This window comes from Hyperolius riggenbachi, chromosome 11 (assembly GCF_040937935.1).
Source record: "Hyperolius riggenbachi isolate aHypRig1 chromosome 11, aHypRig1.pri, whole genome shotgun sequence".
In the NCBI taxonomy this organism is placed as follows: Eukaryota; Metazoa; Chordata; class Amphibia; order Anura; family Hyperoliidae; genus Hyperolius; species Hyperolius riggenbachi.
Genome location: NC_090656.1, coordinates 242,124,880 through 242,150,389, shown reverse-complemented (window position 1 = coordinate 242,150,389; position 25,510 = coordinate 242,124,880). Strand labels below are relative to the sequence as shown.

General features: G+C 55.4%; 1 protein-coding gene across 7 annotated transcripts in view; it reads right to left on the bottom strand.

Annotated features, from left to right (window-relative positions):
* Positions 1-25,510, bottom strand: part of LOC137538247 (golgin subfamily B member 1-like) — a 185,883-nt gene that overhangs the window by 119,181 nt on the left and 41,192 nt on the right. For all 7 annotated transcript variants that reach the window (XM_068260302.1, XM_068260304.1, XM_068260306.1 and 4 more), the window contains exons 3-9: positions 22,567-22,710; positions 13,322-13,462; positions 9,945-10,067; positions 7,743-7,904; positions 5,722-5,904; positions 2,748-2,870; positions 599-712 (exon numbers count right to left, since the gene is read on the bottom strand). In XM_068260302.1, the coding sequence (XP_068116403.1) occupies positions 599-712; positions 2,748-2,870; positions 5,722-5,904; positions 7,743-7,904; positions 9,945-10,067; positions 13,322-13,462; positions 22,567-22,710 (990 nt within the window). The remainder of the gene's footprint in view (positions 1-598; positions 713-2,747; positions 2,871-5,721; positions 5,905-7,742; positions 7,905-9,944; positions 10,068-13,321; positions 13,463-22,566; positions 22,711-25,510) is intronic.

Below are 25,510 nucleotides of genomic sequence, written 5' to 3'. Positions count from 1 at the left end.
TCAGGGCCCCCGGCTGTTGTGTGAACCATGTTTGTGTAATCCGGTCATTATCAGTCAGGGCCCCCGGCTGTTGTGTGAACCATGTTTGTGTAATCCGGTCATTGTCAGTGCCAGTGAGAGAGACTGGGGCCCCTGGCTGTTGTGCGAACCATGTTTGTGTAATCCGGTCATTGTCAGTCAGGGCCCCCGGCTGTTGTGCGAACCATGTTTGTGTAATCCGGTCATTATCAGTCAGGGCCCCCGGCTGTTGTGTGAACCATGTTTGTGTAATCCGGTCATTGTCAGTGCCAGTGAGAGAGACTGGGGCCCCTGGCTGTTGTGCGAACCATGTTTGTGTAATCCGGTCATTATCAGTCAGGGCCCCTGGCTGTTGTGTGAACCATGTTTGTGTAATCCGGTCATTGTCAGTCAGTGCCCCTGGCTGTTGTGTGAACCATGTTTGTGTAATCTGGTCATTGTCAGTCAGGGCCCCCGGCTGTTGTGTGAACCATGTTTGTGTAATCTGGTCATTGTCAGTCAGGGCCCCCGGCTGTTGTGTGAACCATGTTTGTGTAGTCCGGTCATTGTCAGTCAGTGCCAGTGAGGTTCAGCTACTCACAGCGATCTGCTGGTCCTTGTTGTCCAGCTCTTTCTGTAAGACATCGATCACCTGGTTCTTCCCCGATAGCACCTCCTCCTCCTCGTGAAGTTTTTGCTTTAAAGCTTTCAAAAGCTGAACAGAAAGAAAGATCAAGTCAGCAAAGTGCAGCTGGCCTTTTAGTTTTCAGTATTTGTAATAACAGTCTTATCTCACTAATATTATACATGGGAAAGTTCGGATGTTTGTTACTCTATCACGCAACAATGGCTGAACGGATTTGAATGAAATTTGGCACACACATAGTACATTACCTGGAATAACATATAGGATACTTTTTATCCCCATAACCAAAAAGGGGGCGGAGACAAATACAAATTTTACTGGGAAAATGTAAACTGCAGCCATTCTTACACTGTTAATGGTAGGGTTGTCAAGCTGTGCACAGTTGGTCACTGGGTGACTGGGATTAATATTCAGAAAGGTGGGTGGAGCCTACAACAGCCAATCAAAATTCAACTATTGATTTTCAAGGGAAATATTTAATTGCTGCCATTCTTGCACTGTTAATGGCACAAGCCTCAAACCTGGTACAGTTGGTCATTGGGTGACTGGGGTTCAAATTCAGAAAAGGGGGTGGAGCCACAAACAGCCAATCAGATTTGTGTTATTTCAATGCAAATTACTGATGCCAAAGACCGCAAAGGCACATAAACTTGGTCAGTGAGTATTTGTGTGTTAGGGTTAGAAAAAGCGGGCGGGGCCAACACCAGCCAAATACATTCCAGAGCAATGCCGGGCCATCAGCTAGTATATAATAAAGAAACATTCGACATACAGCAAATGTAAACAAAAGAATGGTCCCACACTGGGAGTGAGCCTAATATTAGTGGACGCTCCAGCAGCACTGTGGCCCCCCCTACAGAGTAGTTGTTGGCCCAACTGAATAATCACATTATGGACTGACTAAAGTGTGCCCGAGGTGACATAATGAGATAAATGTGTATGTACAGCTCCAGTTTCATTCACCACTCAGCATTCTTGGGTGTTTACCCCTTAACCACTAGCCGATCGCGTTACGCCGATGAGCCTGGACGCGGCAGCCCCAGGACCGTCTAACACCTATCGGCGTAAGGTCCTTGGGGTGTAATTTGCGGGCGATCGCGCGCATCCCCGCTGATGGCGAAGCTCCGCCTTCATTCTCTCAGCGGCGATCGGAGCTAGGAGACTGTTAGACAGCGAAACCGCCATCTATTTACACTGTACTGGGGACAGCCATGTGACACGGCTGTCCCCTCCATTGGCTCAGGGGTGATCGGCTGTCATAGGCTGAAGTCTAGAGGTTATAAATCAGGACGATACCATTTATTGGCTAACTAAAAATGAATAAGAATAAGCAAGCTTTCGGCCTTTCAGCCTTCATCGGGCTTACATCCTGTATAGGCCGAAAGCTTGCTTATTCTTATTCATTTTTAGTTAGCCAATAAATGGTATCATCCTGATTTATAACTTCTTGCTTTTACGGATGGCTGACACTATACAATACTTTACTGCTACTACTAGGCTGAAGTCTATGACAGCTGATCACGGGGATTGGCTGGTGGGCTGGGAAGAAAAAAAGACACATTTATTTAAAAAACAAAACAAACAAAAAAAAGATAAATATTTATAAAAAAAATAAAAAACACCGGGGGAGCAATGAAACACCACCAGCAGAGAGCTCTGTTGATGGGGAGAAAAGGGGGAGGGGGGGGGGGTAAATCACTTTTGTGCTGTGTTGTACGGAGTGAGAGTGATACGGAGGCTGCCATATTTATTTCCTTTTAAGCAATACCAGTTGCCTGGCAGCCCTGCTGATCCCCTGCCTCTTATACATTTAGCCATTTCCCCTGAACAAGCAAGCAGCAGATCAGGAGTTCTGACTGAAGTGTGAATGGATTGGCTGTACGCTGGTTACAGGTGTGTGATTCAGACACTACTACAGCCAAATAGACCAGCAGGACAGCCAGGCAACTGGTATTGTTTAAAAGGAAATAAATATGGCAGCCTCCATATACCTCTCACTCCATGTGCCCTTTAAATTAGAAGACCAACCGACTGGAGGATATTAGCGTGTTAGGAGAATTCTCCATTCATCACAGTTTATTGCCCGTGTCAGTATGGGGCGCACCTGGTGAAGATCTGCGGTGGCATCAGACTTGGCGGCGAGCTTGAAGATCTCCTGATCGTGTTTCAGAGACAAATCCTTCATCTCCTTCTCCTTCTCCAGAATCATGTTTTGATAAACCCGAATCTGGGAATTAAATATTCTATTAAACATTGAGAACACACCAATCACATCAGCCCTTTATGCTTCAAACTACAACCAAATACGGTCAGAAACAAGACCAGAATACAGACAGCGGAAATCACTCGACTGGAGGACAGTACAGCATTATTTGGTGTGACTTAAGGTGGCCACACACGATACAATAAAATGATCCGATTTTACAGCAATTCGATAAAACCGATCAGATCTCCCGAAAAAAACGAAAGCTTTTTTTTCATTCGACTGAAAAATCCGATCGGATTTTCCATTTTCTTCGTTTTTTATCGATCCGGAATGCCAGATATTTTTCTTTAATCTCTCTAAAGATTGTATGGTGTGTGTTAGATTGTCAATGTATTAATATACACACCCTAGCAATTTTGTCAGAGTTTCCAATCATTTTTATCATAATTGGGGGAAAAATTTACCATATGTGTGTGGTACATTGTAACATTTCAAAAATCTGACCAATCAGTCAGAAAAATTGATTGCAATTCTTAAATTGAACAGATATTTAAAAAATTGTATGGTGTGTGGCCACCTTTAGAGAGACACTGAAGCAAAAAAAATGATATATTATTATTTATTGGATTTATATAGCGCCAACATATTACGCAGCGCTGTACAATACATAGGATTACAGACAATGATAACAGAGGTGACAGAACAATACAGGCAACAGACCATAGATACAACAATACAGGTAATAGCAATAAGATACACAACACAATGCAGATAATAGTACAATGCCGGATCATCGCACTGGAGTGGTAATGGTAATAATACAAGTTCCATAATTCTGGGTAAAGTGCACACAGTCATGTATGATACACAAGGGGAGAGGGCCCAGCCAAAGGCTTACAATGAATTGGTTGTGTAGTACGGATAATTATTAGAACATTAGTAGAAAAGAAAATATTCTATTTTTATTTTCAGTTATATAGTTTTTTTTTTTTATAACATTGCATCATTCTCTAATATTTGCAGTTTACACACTACTCAGCATTCTAAAATGATTTCACAGAGCAGGCCAGTATACTATTGACCTGTCCTCTGGAGAGAAAAAGAAAATACAGTGACTGACCGTTGAGATAACAAGCTTCAGAAGACAGAGCTCTGTGCGACTTTAAAAGTCGTGGAGCTCAATGGCTCTTTTGCATAGATAACAACTGGAGTTTCTTACTCCTGTACTGGAAACAATATGAGACCCATATCTCTGCTCCTAATGTTTTTATTTCTTAGCTGTGCTACACATACAAATCAAATCATAATTTTTTTTTCCGCTTCAGTGTCTCTAAGTGCATTTTGATTGGCTGATCTGGGATACGTGAAGTTGGATAAAGATATAAAATAGTTGCTACACATGAGCTGACTGCTAGGCTTCTACGTGACAACATGATGATTGACAGCACTATGGTGTAATGGCTGCACTCTAGCTCCGCAGCACCTGTCCAATGATCACTATCTGCATGGAGTTTGTCTGTTTTCTCGAGTTATCTCTAGGGGCAGTGATGGCTAACCTTGGCACTGCAGCTGTGGTGGAAATACAAGTCCCATGAGGCATTGCAATACTCTGACAGCTCTAAGTATAACTCGGGGAGGCAGAGGCATGATGGGATTTGTAGTTTTGTCACAGCTGGAGTGCCAAGGTTAGCCATCACTGCTCTAGGGGCTCTGGTTTCCTCCCACATCTCAATGGGGATAATACTGTAAACCAATTGCTAAGTGATACAAGCGCTTCACAACAATTATGAACAAGCTAGTTTAGAGGCGACCGATTTGATAAAATACTTAAAAACAGTTTTAAATAAGGAGAGGTAGCGTCGGTCTTTTCTCTCCTGAAGAAAACCGCCAGTGTGACTGGATAAGCACTTCAAAATGTACAACGCATTTCACAGTACTCAGCAGCTTCCTCGGGCCTATAAAAACAGCAGTGCCTTTGGATCAGGGCCAAATTGAGTGAACGCCGTTTTATAGACCTGAGGAAGCGGGTGAGTACCGTGAAACGTGTTGTCCACTTTGAATTGCTTATCCAGTTTTCAAGTATTTTATCAAATCAGGTGCCTCCAAACTAGCTTGGTCAAAATTGATGCGCCTCAGTGGGGAGGTTGCAGTTTTTAGATGGCCCTAGAAAACCGTATAGTAGTGCGACCATCCAGTTACTGTTTTGTAGTACCAGGAAAACCTGAGTGGGTCTGGCATTTTCCCGCAGGGTCAGTTTAACAAAAGACTTCTGAGATGCAGAGTGGACTTATCCCGTATCACACCAAGTAGTCTGCCCAACACTGCATATGCAAATTGACAAGCAAGGCATGAGGAGATCAGAAGGATCGCAGTGTCCTCAGTGGACAAACAGGAAATGATGCAATCAGAAGGATCGCACAGTCCTCAGTGGAAAAAACGGAAATTATGCAATCAGAAGGATCGCAGTGTCCTCAGTGGACAAACAGGAAATGATGCAATTAGAAGGATCGCACAGACCTCAGTGGACAAACAGGAAATGATACAATCAGAAGGATCGCATAGTCCTCAGTGGACAAACAGGAAATGATGCAATCAGAAGGATCGCACAGTCCTCAGTGAATAAACAGGAAATGATGCAATCAGAAGGATCGCACAGTCCTCAGTGAATAAACAGGAAATGATGCAATCAGAAGAATCGCACAGTCCTCAGTGAATAAACAGGAAATGATGCAATCAGAAGAATCGCACAGTCCTCAGTGGACAAACAGGAAATAAAGCAATCAGAAGGATCGCACAGTCCTCAGTGGACAAACAGGAAATGATGCAATCAGAGGGATGGCACAGTCCTCGGTGGAGAGGGAGATGTACTCACGTTTTCCGTGTACATGGCTTCTTTCTCCTGAAACTGGCTCTTCTCTTTGTTCAGAAGGGCCTTCAAGCTCTCCGTCTGCTCATGGAGGAGGCTGTACTTCTCCTCACTGTCCCCCACCTTCCGGGTCAGGTTCTGGATGAGGATCTGCAGGTCCTGGCTGGAATCAGGTGCAGTGATTGGAGTCTGGAGACGGGAGAATGTTGGATAACAATGGGTGTTTCTGTACCAGCATGGATCACCCTCCTGGATTTATCATGTTAGTAATAAGTGAACAGAAGACAGTGGCATCACTCACACAATGTTCATATTTGATGCAGCTGTTCCAAGGAATCTCTTTTTGCAAATGTTGGGCATGTGACCCACTCATCCCTTCAGTAAACAGGCAGCTGCCAGAGGAGTGGGCGTGGCTTTCCTAGCTAGTGAACGGCTCTCATTCCACAGAGCTGACCACCTGACTCCACCCACCTCCTGCCTCTGCTGCTCAGAGAGTAAAGGTGGCCATAGATCAGGAGACTTGGCTGCTGATTGACCATCCAAATCGATTATAATCGAATCTGATGAAAATTGGTGGCGGCTAGCGCACGCTCAATCTACAATATGAACAATTTTGGCCTGAAATGCTCTTGTATCGGACATGCTGCATGATGTTGGGCCGACATGCTCGATTGGGTGCCCTCCCGGAGCCCTGCGCAGTGTACTTTACCTGTCCTGTCCGCCGCTGGCTCCCTCTCCGCGCTCTTCCTCCCATACGCGCGCCCCACGTGGCTGCAGACGTAACATGGGCGCTTGGGTTACGTTACACATGTGCTCACGTTACGCCCACTACCACCACATGGGTAGCAAACAAGTATGGGCAAGCACCATCAACCAACTCATAAAAATGGGAGTATTATTCATCGTTAGCCATCAATTACATATTTCTATAGGATCTCCCATATTGGATACGTGAGGTCCATTAGCCATTTGATTGTTATTCATTGTGACTAGAGTTATTCATGATTGATACCTATGTACGTCTTTGTATGGCTATCCACCCCATGGGTTTTTATGATTTGTTTGTTGAATAAAGATGATGGATTACTTTGACCTTTGTGGAGTGGTGCGGTGATTTGAGGGAACTTCCTGTTGTGTTCTGACGCCAACACATGGGGCGCGTGTATGGGAGGATGAGTGCGGAGACAGTAAGTATTCATGCATGGGGCACCCGGGGTGCAGGAAAGGATGTTTTACACGGGGGGGGGGGGGGGGGGGGGGGGACGAAACAGGGAGATGATCAGACTCTGCTGAGCTATAACTGCCATGCTGGTCACAAAGAGTTACTCTCTCAGCAGCAGAGAAAGGGGGGGGGGGGTCATGTGACAAACTCCTCTGAGACTACCTCATGTAGGAGATGATGGTGGTGGGGGAAGGAGTTTGGATCTGCTGTATTAGCAGTCAAGCAGCATCTATCCTTGGCTTAGAGAAGTCAGTTTTGCAGACTCAACAAAACATGTAGTTGAAAAATAATAAAGCTGATATGGTTTCTGTGCAATGCAGAAAACTTTTTGAATCACAAATTATGATCTATAACTCAAAGAATGCAGTAATAGACATGTTCCTAAACGAGGGCTTTAACACGGCTCTAGATGTGACTCTGATCGACCGCTGGCTGAACACGCAGTCGTTTGTATTATCACTGATTTATATAGCACCAGCCTCTTCTGTGGCGCTGTACAGCCTGAACACCCAACCCGCCAGGAAGCCTGTCTTTGGCCAGAGATTAGTATCCATGGCGATTTACTGTCAGTGATGGAGAGACTCCGGTCATTGCTGCAGTGGCACACCAACAGCTGAAGCATGGCGGAGTGTCCCTGTGTTGGTGGGCATTGCTCTGCACAGTCTATGGGCTGGACTACGGATGGCAGATTGGCAGAAGGGGCATGCTAGCCCGCTATCCACACACTAATGATGGGAGTCACCGTCAGACAGACTGACAAAACTACTCATACAAGCAGCGAGCCCCTGGCTGCAGTAATACTCACCTTCACATCTGATTCCACCGCTTTCCCTGCAGAGAGATTCCCGGCTGCCGACATCTGTAGGTCAATGATGTACGCTTCCTTCTCCACCAGCTTCTTCTCCTTCGCTGCCAGCATGACGTCCATTTCAGATCCGCGGAGACGCTGGGCCTCAAGCTCCGCCTCCTTCAAAGGAATCAGAAAATAGCTTTAGGGCCAGAGAGCAGAGTGGCCGAGAATAGGTTTCAGTCTTTTCAGACACTGCTTATAAATAAATGGGCAGCTGCTGCCCTGTGAGCCACTCCTTGTAAACAAAGGGGAGCTGCTGCCCTGCGAGCCACTGCTTGTAAACAAAGGGCAGCTGCTGCCCTGCGTGCCACTGCTTGTAAACAAAAGGCAGCTGCTGCCCTGTGAGCCACTGCTTGTAAACAAAAGGCAGCTGCTGCCCTGTGAGCCACTCCCTCTGAACAAAGGGCAGCTGCTGCCCTGTGAGCCACTCCCTCTGAACAAAGGGCAGCTGCTGCCCTGTGAGCCACTCCCTCTGAACAAAGGGCAGCTGCTGCCCTGTGAGCCACTCCCTCTGAACAAAGGGCAGCTGCTGCCCTGTGAGCCACTCCCTCTGAACAAAGGGCAGCTGCTGCCCTGTGAGCCACTCCCTCTGAACAAAGGGCAGCTGCTGCCCTGTGAGCCACTCCCTCTGAACAAAGGGCAGCTGCTGCCCTGTGAGCCACTGTTTGTAAACAAAGGGGAGCTGCTGACCTGTGAGCCACTCCCTGTGAACAAAGGGGAGCTGCTGACCTGTGAGCCACTCCCTGTGAACAAAGGGGAGCTGCTGACCTGTGAGCCACTCCCTGTGAACAAAGGGGAGCTGCTGACCTGTGAGCCACTCCCTGTGAACAAAGGGGAGCTGCTGCCCTGTGAGCCAATCCTTGTAAACAAAGGGGAGCTGCTGCCCTGTGAGCCAATCCTTGTAAACAAAGGGGAGCTGCTGCCCTGTGAGCCAATCCTTGTAAACAAAGGGAAGCTGCTGCCCTGTGAGCCAATCCTTGTAAACAAAGGGAAGCTGCTGCCCTGTGAGCCAATCCTTGTAAACAAAGCGCAGCTGCTGACCTGTGAGCCACTGCTTGTAAACAAAGGGCAGCTGCTGCCCTGTGAGCCACTGCTTGTAAACAAAGGGCAGCTGCTGCCCTGTGAGCCACTGCTTGTAAACAAAGGGCAGCTGCTGCCCTGTGAGCCACTGCTTGTAAACAAAGGGCAGCTGCTGCCCTGTGAGCCACTGCTTGTAAACAAAGGGCAGCTGCTGCCCTGTGAGCCACTATTGTAAACAAAGGGCAAATACAGCCCTGTTAGCCACTACTTGTAAAAAAAAAGGCAGCATGGTGGGCATTTCAGTACAGTTCTAGCAGCTGTACTCTGAACAGAGTACCGTTGCCATGGTTGCAAAGAAGGCCAATTTGAGTTTACTCTGCTTATTGGAAATTCATATTTGGCTGCAGAATTACATGGAAAGCTCATTTTTCATAACATTAAAATGGAAAAAGATCAGTGCAAGACTGATCCACGTTTATGCCGATTTTACATTGAAACTGATATTTCCCTACAAGGGGGACCACCCAACCACAAAAAAAGTGACAGCTCTAATCCTCAGACATTCCTCTCAGATCTCCTGCCGCATACATGCAAAGAGTGCGCTGAAGAAACTGGGGCACAGAAAATAGCTGCTAGCGGAATATGGGTAAAATTACCAATATTCGACTATTGATCTGTGGTAACTGCGATAGTAAAATATCAGAATATTTTACAGATATTTTACGAACGTTAACCCAATTCTCACACAAGTCACCCCTCTACAGATGCTTAACGCTAACCGACCCTCAACCAATCCCTAACCGATTCTGCATGCAGCCCTAACCCATCCTCCACCCATAACTATGCGCCCCGCCACCTGATCCTCCAATATCCACAATGCCATTGCTGCAATAACTGTGCCACGGACCTTTCGGGTGCCCCATAAGGGCCCATGTTCATCATGTCTATGAGGGGAGATGGGGGAAACCACTATTTGTACCCGCTGTTTGTATAGCAGGTGGCCCACTCATTCTCCCTCATAGCCGCAATTAACTTGGGTGTCTCTGAACACCAAAACTTCTGCCACGCCTCCACAGCCCCACCCTCCCCCTTCCCCCCGCCACTCTCCTGCCGGTTGTAGTTTCTCGTAAGACAAACCTTTTTTTGGAGCTCCACATTTTTTGACGTCAGTTGAGACTCCAGTTCTTCCACTCGTTTCCTCAGCACGAGAATCTTCCCCCTATTGGCGGAGGGGTTCTCCTGTTCCCCCTCACCGGAACCCTGAAACAAAAAGGAACGACCGCCAGTCAGCACATCATACGCATCACATCTCTGCTCCGCTACTTGTAGAGACCAATAATAATGCCTGACTAATATCTCCTGCTCGCCCTCTCCGGAACCCTGAAACAAAAAGGAAGGACCGCCAGTCAGCACATCATATCTTGGTTATTTCTACTTGTAGGAAATGGACATTATGGTTAAAGTGTAACTGTCAGGCATAAAATAAATTCTTTATTTTTATCTGGTAAACAAGTAATAAGGATACTAAACAGGCAATCCAAAAGCTAACAATCACTATTACTTTTCTTGTTGATAAATGATCATCCCCAGTTTACCTGACTCTTATTTGGTATGCACAAAGGAAGTTGCAGTGCATGCTGGGTTGTCCATTTTTGCTTCTCAACTTTGCCCTCAGACATAACTAATGCAGCCTGATTGGCTGAAGCCTCTTTCCCTCCTGTTCTCCCCTCCCACACCTCTGTTCCTCTCTGATTGGCCAATATTTCTCATGCTGAGACAATGCACTTTCTATAGTGGAGGGCGGGCAATGCATACACAGTCAGGCAGGAGAGTAAGGGAGGAAATGAGATCAGGATTGGCTTCAAAATAGCTACAGTTAAAATGGGAAATGCTAAGAAGGATTTTCTCTTTTTTTACTGTAGAAAAATCACTAAAATCAAAACATATGCAGGGAAATACATATGTTATGTAAGTAGAGCAATATGTATCTAATTATTTATGTGGTTTTTTTTTTCATGAGATAGTATGGCTGACAGATCCTCTTTAACCTCCCTGGCGGTAAGCCCGAGCTGAGCTCGGGCTATGCCGCGCAGGAGGATTTCTCAGGCCCTGCTGGGCTGATTTGCACACTTTTTTTATTGCAACACGCAGCTAGCACTTTGCTAGCTGCGTGTGCACTCTGATCGTCGCCACTCCACGCCGATTAGCCTCCGCCACTCGCCGCGCCGGGGGCTCCCCCCAGACCCCGTGCGCTGGCTGGCCAATCAGTGCCAGGCAGCGCTGAAGGGTGGATAGGGACTCCCAATGACGTCACAACGTCGATGACGTCATGGCGACGGGGGAAGCCCTCCAGGAAATCCCGTTCTTTGAACGGGATTTCCTGATCGGAGATCGACGGAGGTGATCGAAGGGCGGGGGGATGCCGCTGCACAGCGGCTATCATGTAGCGAGCCCTGGGCTCGCTACATGATTTAAAAAAAAAAATTGTAAAAAAAATACTCTGCTGGTTGCAGCATTATCATTTTTTTTAACTTGGGAAGTGCTTGTACAGATATTTCTATAGGTGGGGGGCGGGGGGTTCAGAGCTCTAGATAAAGTGTAGAGAAACCGAGAGCCCAATATAGTGTAGTATGTTAAGCATAAATGAAGTAAAGGTTATCGTGAGAAAATTATACTCACAAACATGGGTTACCACAGAGGCAACCACTGTATAGGCAGGTGAGGAGATTAGACCTGTCCTCACTCAGGGATAAGAAGTCGCTCTCTGTAGATGCGAAAGGGGGTAGATCACCCCTCCACCAGGGGTGGACACGGTATAGCAGTAGGAGAACAGAGGCGCCAGCAGGAGAAAAGTGGATAAAAACTTTAAAATTTGCTGGGAGGAAGCCGTGGACTTCCCTGCATAAAGCAGGCACGAAAGACTGTCTGAATAGCAGCAATCACATTTATTAACTAGTACCCCAAAACAGTGCAACGCGTTTCGCAGGCCCAGTCCGCTTCATCAGGCAATAAACATGGGAACAAAACAGAATTTCGGCAATAGCAGGTGTAGCGCCTCAGAGAGCTCTGGACCTCTTTACAGAGGGTCAGGTAGAAACGGCAATTTGCAGATTAGGGGGTTTAACAATTATGGCCATTTTCCAGCAAATGGGTGAGATATATACATGTTGTAGCACCGAACCTACATTCGGATACTGTAACAAGTACATCATTATATTGAAAAATATTGAAAGAGGCATAAGTGGCAGTCTTCCAGCTCTCACCCAATTGTCTGTAAGTGACACCAAAATGTCCCTTTACATCAGACTGGAATTACTCCAAATTCATCTGGGATGGAAACTACTTGACAAGTAATCGATTTCATACAAAACAGCCTCAATACTACAATTGTGATTTTTTTTCCGGACACGTTGCCTACTGATTAACCTGAAGCCCGGATTCAATAATAGTTTCATTTTAAAAATGGCATTATTGTTTCTTTTAAAAGGAGAAACAGCTTTCAAGATAATCATTGACTACAGAAAATACGGAACAAAGAGGCTGTAAATGTTAATGATGAACACAAACTGTCTCTCGTCATTACAAAACGCTTACCTCGAAGCAATGTCCTTCCTGATTATACATATACCAGTCTATCTAAGCCCATTTAAAAACGGGCTCTAGGTAAAGAGTTAACCGCGTCAGTGCGCACGCCCGACGCCTGCGCGCCCGACGCACACAAGGCCGCCCGCTAACGGAGCCTCCAGCGGGACCACAGAGGGCATCCAGAGGGTGCCGGGGACCCCGCAGGCTACAGGGGGCTGGAGGAAGCCCCAGGTAAGTGCAGATTTTCATTTTCTTTCTCTGCTCAAGGTCCCTTTAAATATCTGATTTGCTCTGAGCCATTACTGCTCTTCCTTCACTGGCATTTTCATACAGAAGCTCTATAATATACAGTATCCTATACAAGGAAACCTAACTGTCCCTGCGCACATCCACTTTCCCTGTCTGTCCGAAGCTTTTTTGTACTGCGCACAGCCGTTGGGGCGGGAGGTGAGGCCAGGGAGCGGGGCGGGAGGTCAGGCCAGGGAGCGGGGCAGGAGGTGAGGCCAGGGAGCGGGGCGGGCAGGTAATTGCGTGGGCGGCCTTGTGCGATGCTGGCCTCACCTCCCGCCCCAACGGCTGTGCGCAGTACAAAAAAGCTTCGGACGGTCAGACAGGGAAAGTGGATGACGCAGGGACAGTTAGGTTTTATTGCTAGTATAGTGTTCCTAATAAAGGGAGGCCCTGCCCAGTATTAGGGAGGTGGCAGTTTGTGTTGGGCCCGGCAGTGGGCGTCGGGCTCGGCGGCGCGCGTTGCATGCGTTGGGGGCTCGGCGGCGCGCGTTAAGGGATCAGCGGCGCGTGTTGGGGGATCGGCGGCGTGTTGGGGGATCGGCAGCGCGCGTTGCGCTCGGCAGCGTGTTGCGCTCGGCAGCGTGCGTGTGTTGCGCTCGGCAGCGTGCGTGCGTTGCGCTCACACAGCAGACATTGACCTTTTTGCCGTCAGGTTTCTTAGCTTGCGGTGAGGCCAGCTGCTTCTTCAGCTCCTCCAGCTGAGATGTCAGGGAGGCGATCTTGGCCTTGCTCTGCAGCTTGGCTTTGGAGACTTTGGATTCTGAAGATTCCTTTTCTTCCTGCACAAAATAATCACAGGAGATTAAAGTGAACCTGTCTTCACTGAGGTCTGGATACACACTGACTGTGTTTTTGTGCTTATTGAAAAGGGCATTCTCTTTCACTTGAATAAGAATTGCGGCAAAACCGCAGCGACTTAGATAAATTGCAGCGAAATAGATTGTGGAGTTTTAACTAAACCGCTGCTTGTGTGTGAAAGAGAAAATGTTTTTCAAACTGCAAACGCAGCACAAATCGCAGTCAGTGTGTATCAGGCCATACAGTGCAACCCAAGCCAAAAGCTTATTATTGTATAATACAGAGAAATCTCAGAGCAGCCTATCAGATTTTAATTAATTTCTCTGTCCTTTCCCATTTCAGGATACAAGAATAAATTACATAAAAACTCTTGAATGATAGTCTAAGCGACAGCAGTCAGGGGCCTGGGAGGGGAAGCGACAGCAGTCAGGGGCCTGGGAGGGGAAGCGACAGCAGTCAGGGGCCTGGGAGGGGAAGCGACAGCAGTCAGGGGCCTGGGAGGGGAAGCGACAGCAGTCAGGGGCCTGGGAGGGGAAGCGACAGCAGTCAGGGGCCTGGGAGGGGAAGCGACAGCAGTCAGGGGCCTGGGAGGGGAAGCGACAGCAGTCAGGGGCCTGGGAGGGGAAGCGACAGCAGTCAGGGGCCTGGGAGGGGAAGCGACAGCAGTCAGGGGCCTGGGAGGGGAAGCGACAGCAGTCAGGGGCCTGGGAGGGGAAGCGACAGCAGTCAGGGGCCTGGGAGGGGAAGCGACAGCAGTCAGGGGCCTGGGAGGGGAAGCGACAGCAGTCAGGGGCCTGGGAGGGGAAGCGACAGCAGTCAGGGGCCTGGGAGGGGAAGCGACAGCAGTCAGGGGCCTGGGAGGGGAAGCGACAGCAGTCAGGGGCCTGGGAGGGGAAGCGACAGCAGTCAGGGGCCTGGGAGGGGAAGCGACAGCAGTCAGGGGCCTGGGAGGGGAAGCGACAGCAGTCAGGGGCCTGGGAGGGGAAGCGACAGCAGTCAGGGGCCTGGGAGGGGAAGCGACAGCAGTCAGGGGCCTGGGAGGGGAAGCGACAGCAGTCAGGGGCCTGGGAGGGGAAGCGACAGCAGTCAGGGGCCTGGGAGGGGAAGCGACAGCAGTCAGGGGCCTGGGAGGGGAAGCGACAGCAGTCAGGGGCCTGGGAGGGGAAGCGACAGCAGTCAGGGGCCTGGGAGGGGAAGCGACAGCAGTCAGGGGCCTGGGAGGGGAAGCGACAGCAGTCAGGGGCCTGGGAGGGGAAGCGACAGCAGTCAGGGGCCTGGGAGGGGAAGCGACAGCAGTCAGGGGCCTGGGAGGGGAAGCGACGTCAGTCAGGGGCCTGGGAGGGGAAGCGTCGTCAGTCAGGGGCCTGGGAGGGGAAGCGTCGTCAGTCAGGGGCCTGGGAGGGGAAGCGTCGTCAGTCAGGGGCCTGGGAGGGGAAGCGTCGTCAGTCAGGGGCCTGGGAGGGGAAGCGACGTCAGTCAGGGGCCTGGGAGGGGAAGCGACGTCAGTCAGGGGCCTGGGAGGGGAAGCGACGTCAGTCAGGGGCCTGGGAGGGGAAGCGACGTCAGTCAGGGGCCTGGGAGGGGAAGCGACGTCAGTCAGGGGCCTGGGAGGGGAAGCGACGTCAGTCAGGGGCCTGGGAGGGGAAGCGACGTCAGTCAGGGGCCTGGGAGGGGAAGCGACGTCAGTCAGGGGCCTGGGAGGGGAAGCGACGTCAGTCAGGGGCCTGGGAGGGGAAGCGACGTCAGTCAGGGGCCTGGGAGGGGAAGCGACGTCAGTCAGGGGCCTGGGAGGGGAAGCGACGTCAGTCAGGGGCCTGGGAGGGGAAGCGACGTCAGTCAGGGGCCTGGGAGGGGAAGCGACGTCAGTCAGGGGCCTGGGAGGGGAAGCGACGTCAGTCAGGGGCCTGGGAGGGGAAGCGACGTCAGTCAGGGGCCTGGGAGGGGAAGCGACGTCAGTCAGGGGCCTGGGAGGGGAAGCGACGTCAGTCAGGGGCCTGGGAGGGGAAGCGACGTCAGTCAGGGGCCTGGGAGGGGAAGCGACGTCAGTCAGGGGCCTGGGAGGGGAAGCGACGTCAGTCAGGGGCCTGGGAGGGGAAGCGACGTCAGTCAGGGGCCTGGGAGGGGAAGCGACGTCAGTCAGGGGCCTGGGAGGGGAAGCGACGTCAGTCAGGGGCCTGGGAGGGGAAGCGACGTCAGTCAGGGGCCTGGGAGGGGAAGCGACGTCAGTCAGGGGCCTGGGAGGGGAAGCGACGTCAGTCAGGGGCCTGGGAGGGGAAGCGACGTCAGTCAGGGGCCTGGGAGGGGAAGCGACGTCAGTCAGGGGCCTGGGAGGGGAAGCGACGTCAGTCAGGGGCCTGGGAGGGGAAGCGACGTCAGTCAGGGGCCTGGGAGGGGAAGCGACGTCAGTCAGGGGCCTGGGAGGGGAAGCGACGTCAGTCAGGGGCCTGGGAGGGGAAGCGACAGCAGTCAGGGGCCTGGGAGGGGAAGCGACAGCAGTCAGGGGCCTGGGAGGGGAAGCGACAGCAGTCAGGGGCCTGGGAGGGGAAGCGACAGCAGTCAGGGGCCTGGGAGGGGAAGCGACAGCAGTCAGGGGCCTGGGAGGGGAAGCGACAGCAGTCAGGGGCCTGGGAGGGGAAGCGACAGCAGTCAGGGGCCTGGGAGGGGAAGCGACAGCAGTCAGGGGCCTGGGAGGGGAAGCGACAGCAGTCAGGGGCCTGGGAGGGGAAGCGACAGCAGTCAGGGGCCTGGGAGGGGAAGCGACAGCAGTCAGGGGCCTGGGAGGGGAAGCGACAGCAGTCAGGGGCCTGGGAGGGGAAGCGACAGCAGTCAGGGGCCTGGGAGGGGAAGCGACAGCAGTCAGGGGCCTGGGAGGGGAAGCGACAGCAGTCAGGGGCCTGGGAGGGGAAGCGACAGCAGTCAGGGGCCTGGGAGGGGAAGCGACAGCAGTCAGGGGCCTGGGAGGGGAAGCGACAGCAGTCAGGGGCCTGGGAGGGGAAGCGACAGCAGTCAGGGGCCTGGGAGGGGAAGCGACAGCAGTCAGGGGCCTGGGAGGGGAAGCGACAGCAGTCAGGGGCCTGGGAGGGGAAGCGACAGCAGTCAGGGGCCTGGGAGGGGAAGCGACAGCAGTCAGGGGCCTGGGAGGGGAAGCGACAGCAGTCAGGGGCCTGGGAGGGGAAGCGACAGCAGTCAGGGGCCTGGGAGGGGAAGCGACAGCAGTCAGGGGCCTGGGAGGGGAAGCGACAGCAGTCAGGGGCCTGGGAGGGGAAGCGTCGTCAGTCAGGGGCCTGGGAGGAGAAGCGACGTCAGTCAGGGGCCTGGGAGGGGAAGCGACGTCAGTCAGGGGCCTGGGAGGGGAAGCGACGTCAGTCAGGGGCCTGGGAGGGGAAGCGACGTCAGTCAGGGGCCTGGGAGGGGAAGCGACGTCAGTCAGGGGCCTGGGAGGGGAAGCGACAGCAGTCAGGGGCCTGGGAGGGGAAGCGACAGCAGTCAGGGGCCTGGGAGGGGAAGCGACAGCAGTCAGGGGCCTGGGAGGGGAAGCGACAGCAGTCAGGGGCCTGGGAGGGGAAGCGACAGCAGTCAGGGGCCTGGGAGGGGAAGCGTCGTCAGTCAGGGGCCTGGGAGGGGAAGCGTCGTCAGTCAGGGGCCTGGGAGGGGAAGCGTCGTCAGTCAGGGGCCTGGGAGGGGAAGCGACAGCAGTCAGGGGCCTGGGAGGGGAAGCGACAGCAGTCAGGGGCCTGGGAGGGGAAGCGACGTCAGTCAGGGGCCTGGGAGGGGAAGCGACGTCAGTCAGGGGCCTGGGAGGGGAAGCGACGTCAGTCAGGGGCCTGGGAGGGGAAGCGACGTCAGTCAGGGGCCTGGGAGGGGAAGCGACAGCAGTCAGGGGCCTGGGAGGGGAAGCGTCGTCAGTCAGGGGCCTGGGAGGAGAAGCGACGTCAGTCAGGGGCCTGGGAGGGGAAGCGACGTCAGTCAGGGGCCTGGGAGGGGAAGCGACGTCAGTCAGGGGCCTGGGAGGGGAAGCGACGTCAGTCAGGGGCCTGGGAGGGGAAGCGACAGCAGTCAGGGGCCTGGGAGGGGAAGCGTCGTCAGTCAGGGGCCTGGGAGGGGAGGCGACGTCAGTCAGGGGCCTGGGAGGGGAAGCGACGTCAGTCAGGGGCCTGGGAGGGGAAGCGACGTCAGTCAGGGGCCTGGGAGGGGAAGCGACGTCAGTCAGGGGCCTGGGAGGGGAAGCGACGTCAGTCAGGGGCCTGGGAGGGGAAGCGACGTCAGTCAGGGGCCTGGGAGGGGAAGCGACGTCAGTCAGGGGCCTGGGAGGGGAAGCGACGTCAGTCAGGGGCCTGGGAGGGGAAGCGACGTCAGTCAGGGGCCTGGGAGGGGAAGCGACGTCAGTCAGGGGCCTGGGAGGGGAAGCGACGTCAGTCAGGGGCCTGGGAGGGGAAGCGGCGTCAGTCAGGGGCCTGGGAGGGGAAGCGACAGCAGTCAGGGGCCTGGGAGGGGAAGCGACAGCAGTCAGGGGCCTGGGAGGGGAAGCGACAGCAGTCAGGGGCCTGGGAGGGGAAGCGACAGCAGTCAGGGGCCTGGGAGGGGAAGCGACAGCAGTCAGGGGCCTGGGAGGGGAAGCGACAGCAGTCAGGGGCCTGGGAGGGGAAGCGACAGCAGTCAGGGGCCTGGGAGGGGAAGCGACAGCAGTCAGGGGCCTGGGAGGGGAAGCGACAGCAGTCAGGGGCCTGGGAGGGGAAGCGACAGCAGTCAGGGGCCTGGGAGGGGAAGCGTCGTCAGTCAGGGGCCTGGGAGGGGAAGCGTCGTCAGTCAGGGGCCTGGGAGGGGAAGTGTCGTCAGTCAGGGGCCTGGGAGGGGAAGCGACAGCAGTCAGGGGCCTGGGAGGGGAAGCGACAGCAGTCAGGGGCCTGGGAGGGGAAGCGACAGCAGTCAGGGGCCTGGGAGGGGAAGCGACAGCAGTCAGGGGCCTGGGAGGGGAAGCGTCGTCAGTCAGGGGCCTGGGAGGGGAAGCGACGTCAGTCAGGGGCCTGGGAGGGGAAGCGACGTCAGTCAGGGGCCTGGGAGGGGAAGCGACGTCAGTCAGGGGCCTGGGAGGGGAAGCGACGTCAGTCAGGGGCCTGGGAGGGGAAGCGACGTCAGTCAGGGGCCTGGGAGGGGAAGCGACGTCAGTCAGGGGCCTGGGAGGGGAAGCGACGTCAGTCAGGGGCCTGGGAGGGGAAGCGACGTCAGTCAGGGGCCTGGGAGGGGAAGCGACGTCAGTCAGGGGCCTGGGAGGGGAAGCGACGTCAGTCAGGGGCCTGGGAGGGGAAGCGACGTCAGTCAGGGGCCTGGGAGGGGAAGCGACGTCAGTCAGGGGCCTGGGAGGGGAAGCGACGTCAGTCAGGGGCCTGGGAGGGGAAGCGACGTCAGTCAGGGGCCTGGGAGGGGAAGCGACGTCAGTCAGGGGCCTGGGAGGGGAAGCGACGTCAGTCAGGGGCCTGGGAGGGGAAGCGACGTCAGTCAGGGGCCTGGGAGGGGAAGCGACGTCAGTCAGGGGCCTGGGAGGGGAAGCGACGTCAGTCAGGGGCCTGGGAGGGGAAGCGACAGCAGTCAGGGGCCTGGGAGGGGAAGCGACAGCAGTCAGGGGCCTGGGAGGGGAAGCGACAGCAGTCAGGGGCCTGGGAGGGGAAGCGACAGCAGTCAGGGGCCTGGGAGGGGAAGCGACAGCAGTCAGGGGCCTGGGAGGGGAAGCGACAGCAGTCAGGGGCCTGGGAGGGGAAGCGACAGCAGTCAGGGGCCTGGGAGGGGAAGCGACAGCAGTCAGGGGCCTGGGAGGGGAAGCGACAGCAGTCAGGGGCCTGGGAGGGGAAGCGACAGCAGTCAGGGGCCTGGGAGGGGAAGCGACAGCAGTCAGGGGCCTGGGAGGGGAAGCGACAGCAGTCAGGGGCCTGGGAGGGGAAGCGACAGCAGTCAGGGGCCTGGGAGGGGAAGCGACAGCAGTCAGGGGCCTGGGAGGGGAAGCGACAGCAGTCAGGGGCCTGGGAGGGGAAGCGACAGCAGTCAGGGGCCTGGGAGGGGAAGCGACAGCAGTCAGGGGCCTGGGAGGGGAAGCGACAGCAGTCAGGGGCCTGGGAGGGGAAGCGACAGCAGTCAGGGGCCTGGGAGGGGAAGCGACAGCAGTCAGGGGCCTGGGAGGGGAAGCGACAGCAGTCAGGGGCCTGGGAGGGGAAGCGACAGCAGTCAGGGGCCTGGGAGGGGAAGCGACAGCAGTCAGGGGCCTGGGAGGGGAAGCGACAGCAGTCAGGGGCCTGGGAGGGGAAGCGACAGCAGTCAGGGGCCTGGGAGGGGAAGCGACAGCAGTCAGGGGCCTGGGAGGGGAAGCGACAGCAGTCAGGGGCCTGGGAGGGGAAGCGACAGCAGTCAGGGGCCTGGGAGGGGAAGCGACAGCAGTCAGGGGCCTGGGAGGGGAAGCGACAGCAGTCAGGGGCCTGGGAGGGGAAGCGACAGCAGTCAGGGGCCTGGGAGGGGAAGCGACAGCAGTCAGGGGCCTGGGAGGGGAAGCGACAGCAGTCAGGGGCCTGGGAGGGGAAGCGACAGCAGTCAGGGGCCTGGGAGGGGAAGCGACAGCAGTCAGGGGCCTGGGAGGGGAAGCGACAGCAGTCAGGGGCCTGGGAGGGGAAGCGACAGCAGTCAGGGGCCTGGGAGGGGAAGCGACAGCAGTCAGGGGCCTGGGAGGGGAAGCGACAGCAGTCAGGGGCCTGGGAGGGGAAGCGACAGCAGTCAGGGGCCTGGGAGGGGAAGCGACAGCAGTCAGGGGCCTGGGAGGGGAAGCGACAGCAGTCAGGGGCCTGGGAGGGGAAGCGACAGCAGTCAGGGGCCTGGGAGGGGAAGCGACAGCAGTCAGGGGCCTGGGAGGGGAAGCGACAGCAGTCAGGGGCCTGGGAGGGGAAGCGACAGCAGTCAGGGGCCTGGGAGGGGAAGCGACAGCAGTCAGGGGCCTGGGAGGGGAAGCGACAGCAGTCAGGGGCCTGGGAGGGGAAGCGACAGCAGTCAGGGGCCTGGGAGGGGAAGCGACAGCAGTCAGGGGCCTGGGAGGGGAAGCGACAGCAGTCAGGGGCCTGGGAGGGGAAGCGACAGCAGTCAGGGGCCTGGGAGGGGACGCGACAGCAGTCAGGGGCCTGGGAGGGGACGCGACAGCAGTCAGGGGCCTGGGAGGGGACGCGACAGCAGTCAGGGGCCTGGGAGGGGAAGCGACAGCAGTCAGGGGCCTGGGAGGGGAAGCGACAGCAGTCAGGGGCCTGGGAGGGGAAGCGACAGCAGTCAGGGGCCTGGGAGGGGAAGCGACAGCAGTCAGGGGCCTGGGAGGGGAAGCGACAGCAGTCAGGGGCCTGGGAGGGGAAGCGACAGCAGTCAGGGGCCTGGGAGGGGAAGCGACAGCAGTCAGGGGCCTGGGAGGGGAAGCGACAGCAGTCAGGGGCCTGGGAGGGGAAGCGACAGCAGTCAGGGGCCTGGGAGGGGAAGCGACAGCAGTCAGGGGCCTGGGAGGGGAAGCGACAGCAGTCAGGGGCCTGGGAGGGGAAGCGACAGCAGTCAGGGGCCTGGGAGGGGAAGCGTCGTCAGTCAGGGGCCTGGGAGGGGAAGCGTCGTCAGTCAGGGGCCTGGGAGGGGAAGCGACGTCAGTCAGGGGCCTGGGAGGGGAAGCGACGTCAGTCAGGGGCCTGGGAGGGGAAGCGACGTCAGTCAGGGGCCTGGGAGGGGAAGCGACGTCAGTCAGGGGCCTGGGAGGGGAAGCGACGTCAGTCAGGGGCCTGGGAGGGGAAGCGACGTCAGTCAGGGGCCTGGGAGGGGAAGCGACGTCAGTCAGGGGCCTGGGAGGGGAAGCGACGTCAGTCAGGGGCCTGGGAGGGGAAGCGACGTCAGTCAGGGGCCTGGGAGGGGAAGCGACGTCAGTCAGGGGCCTGGGAGGGGAAGCGACGTCAGTCAGGGGCCTGGGAGGGGAAGCGACGTCAGTCAGGGGCCTGGGAGGGGAAGCGACGTCAGTCAGGGGCCTGGGAGGGGAAGCGACGTCAGTCAGGGGCCTGGGAGGGGAAGCGACGTCAGTCAGGGGCCTGGGAGAGGAAGCGACGTCAGTCAGGGGCCTGGGAGGGGAAGCGACGTCAGTCAGGGGCCTGGGAGGGGAAGCGACGTCAGTCAGGGGCCTGGGAGGGGAAGCGACGTCAGTCAGGGGCCTGGGAGGGGAAGCGACGTCAGTCAGGGGCCTGGGAGGGGAAGCGACGTCAGTCAGGGGCCTGGGAGGAGAAGCGACGTCAGTCAGGGGCCTGGGAGGGGAAGCGACGTCAGTCAGGGGCCTGGGAGGGGAAGCGACGTCAGTCAGGGGCCTGGGAGGGGAAGCGACGTCAGTCAGGGGCCTGGGAGGGGAAGCGACGTCAGTCAGGGGCCTGGGAGGGGAAGCGACGTCAGTCAGGGGCCTGGGAGGGGAAGTGACGTCAGTCCGGGGCCTGGGAGGGGAAGTGACGTCAGTCCGGGGCCTGGGAAAGGAAGTGACCTCAGTCAGGGGCCTAAGAGGGGAAGTGACCTCAGTCAGGGGCCTAAGAGGGGAAGTGACGTCAGTCAGGGGCCTAAGAGGGGAAGTGAAGTCAGTCAGGGGCCTAAGAGGGGAAGTGACGTCAGTTAGGGGCCTAAGAGGGGAAGTGACGTCAGTCAGGGGCCTAAGAGGGGAAGTGACGTCAGTCAGGAGCCTAAGAGGGGAAGTGACGTCAGTCAGGGGCCTAAGAGGGGAAGTGACGTCAGTCAGGGGCCTAAGAGGGAAAGTGACGTCAGTCAGGGGCCTAAGAGGGAAAGTGACGTCAGTCAGGGGCCTAAGAGGAAAAGTGACATCAGTAGGTACCTTGGAAGAGACAGGGATGCTTAGTTTTTTTTAAAGGCATTTCCTGAACGGCAGGGTATCTGTTACACACATTGCTGCTCTACACATAACGCCTGGCAGACATGTCAGCGGCTGCAGAGTATCGGTTACACACATCACTGCCTAAAACTCCCATCAACACACGGCTCTCCAGCTACAGACTCACATCCCCCCCCCTCCCCGGCTATTCCTGTCCGCACAGACCTTGAGCTGCTGATCCTTCTTGCGTAGGTCATTGTCTTTCTCTCTGATCAGATCTTTGAGCTGCACCACCAGCTGCTGTGTCTGTGCCAGCTGCTCGCTGAGGTCTGCCATGGACATGGTGCCAGCGGCGGGAGCGGCGGAGCCCTGCAAGGAGAAGAGAAGAGTCAGCTCATATTCCTCCTCTGCTGAGTGCATCACAAGGACGGGGACAGAGCAGCGTGCTGATTGGCTGTGCATGCAGCAAACAGAACACAGCAAGGCTTCAACACGGCTCAATCAGAAATGTGGGGATTCAAAAACAACCAATGGGGTAACAACATGCTAAAAATGTTATGCAGCTTGAAAACACATCAATCAAATGCTGCATCTGTAGCACGCCAGCAACCAATAAGAATCCAGCTCTGTGCCTGGCGGTCATGTTGCATTCCTGTGAGTAGCATGAATAGGTAGGTTGCTCTGCATTAACACTCACCTTCAGGCACCGATTCCTAGTCCTGCACAGCACTACATTTATAAGTCCCTCCAGCGGCGGAAATTCTCAGAGCTGCAGGCTGCGACTTTGAGGCATAACTGTGCCCCCCATTCCCCTGGAAGTTTCAACAACATAATGATGCTAAGCCTTTATTACCTGTTATTGTGAGTGGATAGTGTAATGATTATGTTTAGTGAGCCAGCACCTATTCAGTAAGGAGACCTTGGGCAAGACTACCTAACACCGCTGCTGCCATTAGAGCTTGTCCTAGTGGCTGCAGCTCTGGCCTAACACTGCTACTGCCTCTAGAGAGCCCCCTAGTGGCTGCAGCTCTGGCCTAACACTGCTACTGCCTATAGAGCTCCCCCTAGTGGCTGCAGCTCTGGCCTAACACTGCTACTGCATATAGAGCCCCCACTAGTGGCTGCAGGAGCGCCCCCTAGTGGCTGCAGCTCTGGCCTAACACTGCTACTGCCTATAGAGCTCCCCCTAGTGGCTGCAGCTCTGGCCTAACACTGCTACTGCCTATAGAGTGCCCTCTAGTGGCTGCAGCTCTGGCCTAACACTGCTACTGCCTATAGAGCGCCCCCTAGTGGCTGCAGCTCTGGCCTAACACTGCTACTGCCTATAGAGTGCCCCCTAGTGGCTGCAGCTCTGGCCTAACACTACTACTGCCTATAGAGCGCCCCCTAATGGCTGCAGCTCTGGCCTAACACTGCTACTGCCTATAGAGCTCCCCCTAGTGGCTGCAGCTCTGGCCTAACACTGCTACTGCCTATAGAGCGCCCCCTAGTGGCTGCAGCTCTGGCCTAACACTGCTACTGCCTATAGTGCGCCTCCTAGTGGCTGCAGCTCTGGCCTAACACTGCTACTGCCTATACAGCCCCCCCTAGTGGCTGCAGCTCTGGCCTAACACTGCTACTGCCTATAGAGCGCCCCCTAGTGGCTGCAGCTCTGGCCTAACACTGCTACTGCCTATAGTGCGCCTCCTAGTGGCTGCAGCTCTGGCCTAACACTGCTACTGCCTATACAGCCCCCCCTAGTGGCTGCAGCTCTGGCCTAACACTACTACTACCTATAGAGTGCCCCCTAGTGGCTGCAGCTCTGGCCTAACACTGCTACTGCCTATAGAGTGCCCTCTAGTGGCTGCAGCTCTGGCCTAACACTGCTACTGCCTATAGAGCGCCCCCTAGTGGCTGCAGCTCTGGCCTAACACTGCTACTGCCAATAGAGCGCCCCCTAGTGGCTGCAGCTCTGGCCTAACACTGCTACTGCCTATAGAGCGTGTCCTAGTGGCTGCAGCTCTGGCCTAACACTGCTACTGCCTATAGAGCAACTCCTAGTGGCTGCAGCTCTGGCCTAACACTGCTACTGCCTATAGAGCACCCCCTAGTGGCTGCAGCTCTGGCCTAACACTGCTACTGCCTATAGAGCACCCCCTAGTGGCTTCAGCTCTGGCCTAACACTGCTACTGCCTATAGAGCACCCCCTAGTGGCTGCAGCTCTGGCCTAACACTGCTACTGCCTATAAAGCGCTCCCTAGTGGCTGCAGCTCTGGCCTAACACTGCTACTGCCTATAAAGCCCCTCCTAGTGGCTGCAGCTCTGGCCTAACACTGCTACTGCCTATAGAGTGCCCCTAGTGGCTTCAGCTCTGGCCTAACACTGCTACTGCCTATACAGCACCCCCTAGTGGCTGCAGCTCTGGCCTAACATTGCTACTGCATATAGAGCGTCCCCTAGTGGCTGCAGCTCTGGCCTAACACTGCTACTGCCTATAGAGCGCCCCCTAGTGGCTGCAGCTCTGGCCTAACACTGCTACTGCCTATAGAGCACCCCCTAGTGGCTGTAGCTCTGGCCTAACACTGCTATTGCCTATAGAGCACCCCCTAGTGGCAGCAGCTCTGGCCTAGCACTGCTACTGCCTATAGAGCACCCCTTAGTGGCTGCAGCTCTGGCCTAACACTGCTACTGCCTATAGTGCGCCTCCTAGTGGCTGCAGCTGTGTCCTAACACTGCTACTACCTATAGAGCGCCCCTAGTGGCTGCAGCTCTGGCCTAACACTGCTACTGCGTATAGAGCACCCCCTAGTGGCTGCAGCTCTGGCCTAACACTGCTACTACCTATAGAGCGCCCCCTAGTGGCTGCAGCTCTGGCCTAACACTGCTACTGCCTATAGAGCCCCCCTAGTGGCTGCAGCTCTGGCCTAACAATGCTACTGCCTATAGAGCCCCCCTAGTGGCTGCAGTTCTGGCCTAACACTGCTACTGCCTATAGAGCGTCCCCTAGTGGCTGTAGCTCTGGCCTAACACTGCTACTGCCTATAGAGCACCCCCTAGTGGCCGCAGCTCTGGCCTAACACTGCTACTGCCTATGCCTATAGCGCGCCTCCTAGTGGCTGTAGCTGTGTCCTAACACTGCTACTGCCTATAGAGAGCCTCCTAGTGGCTGTAGCTGTGTCCTAACACTGCT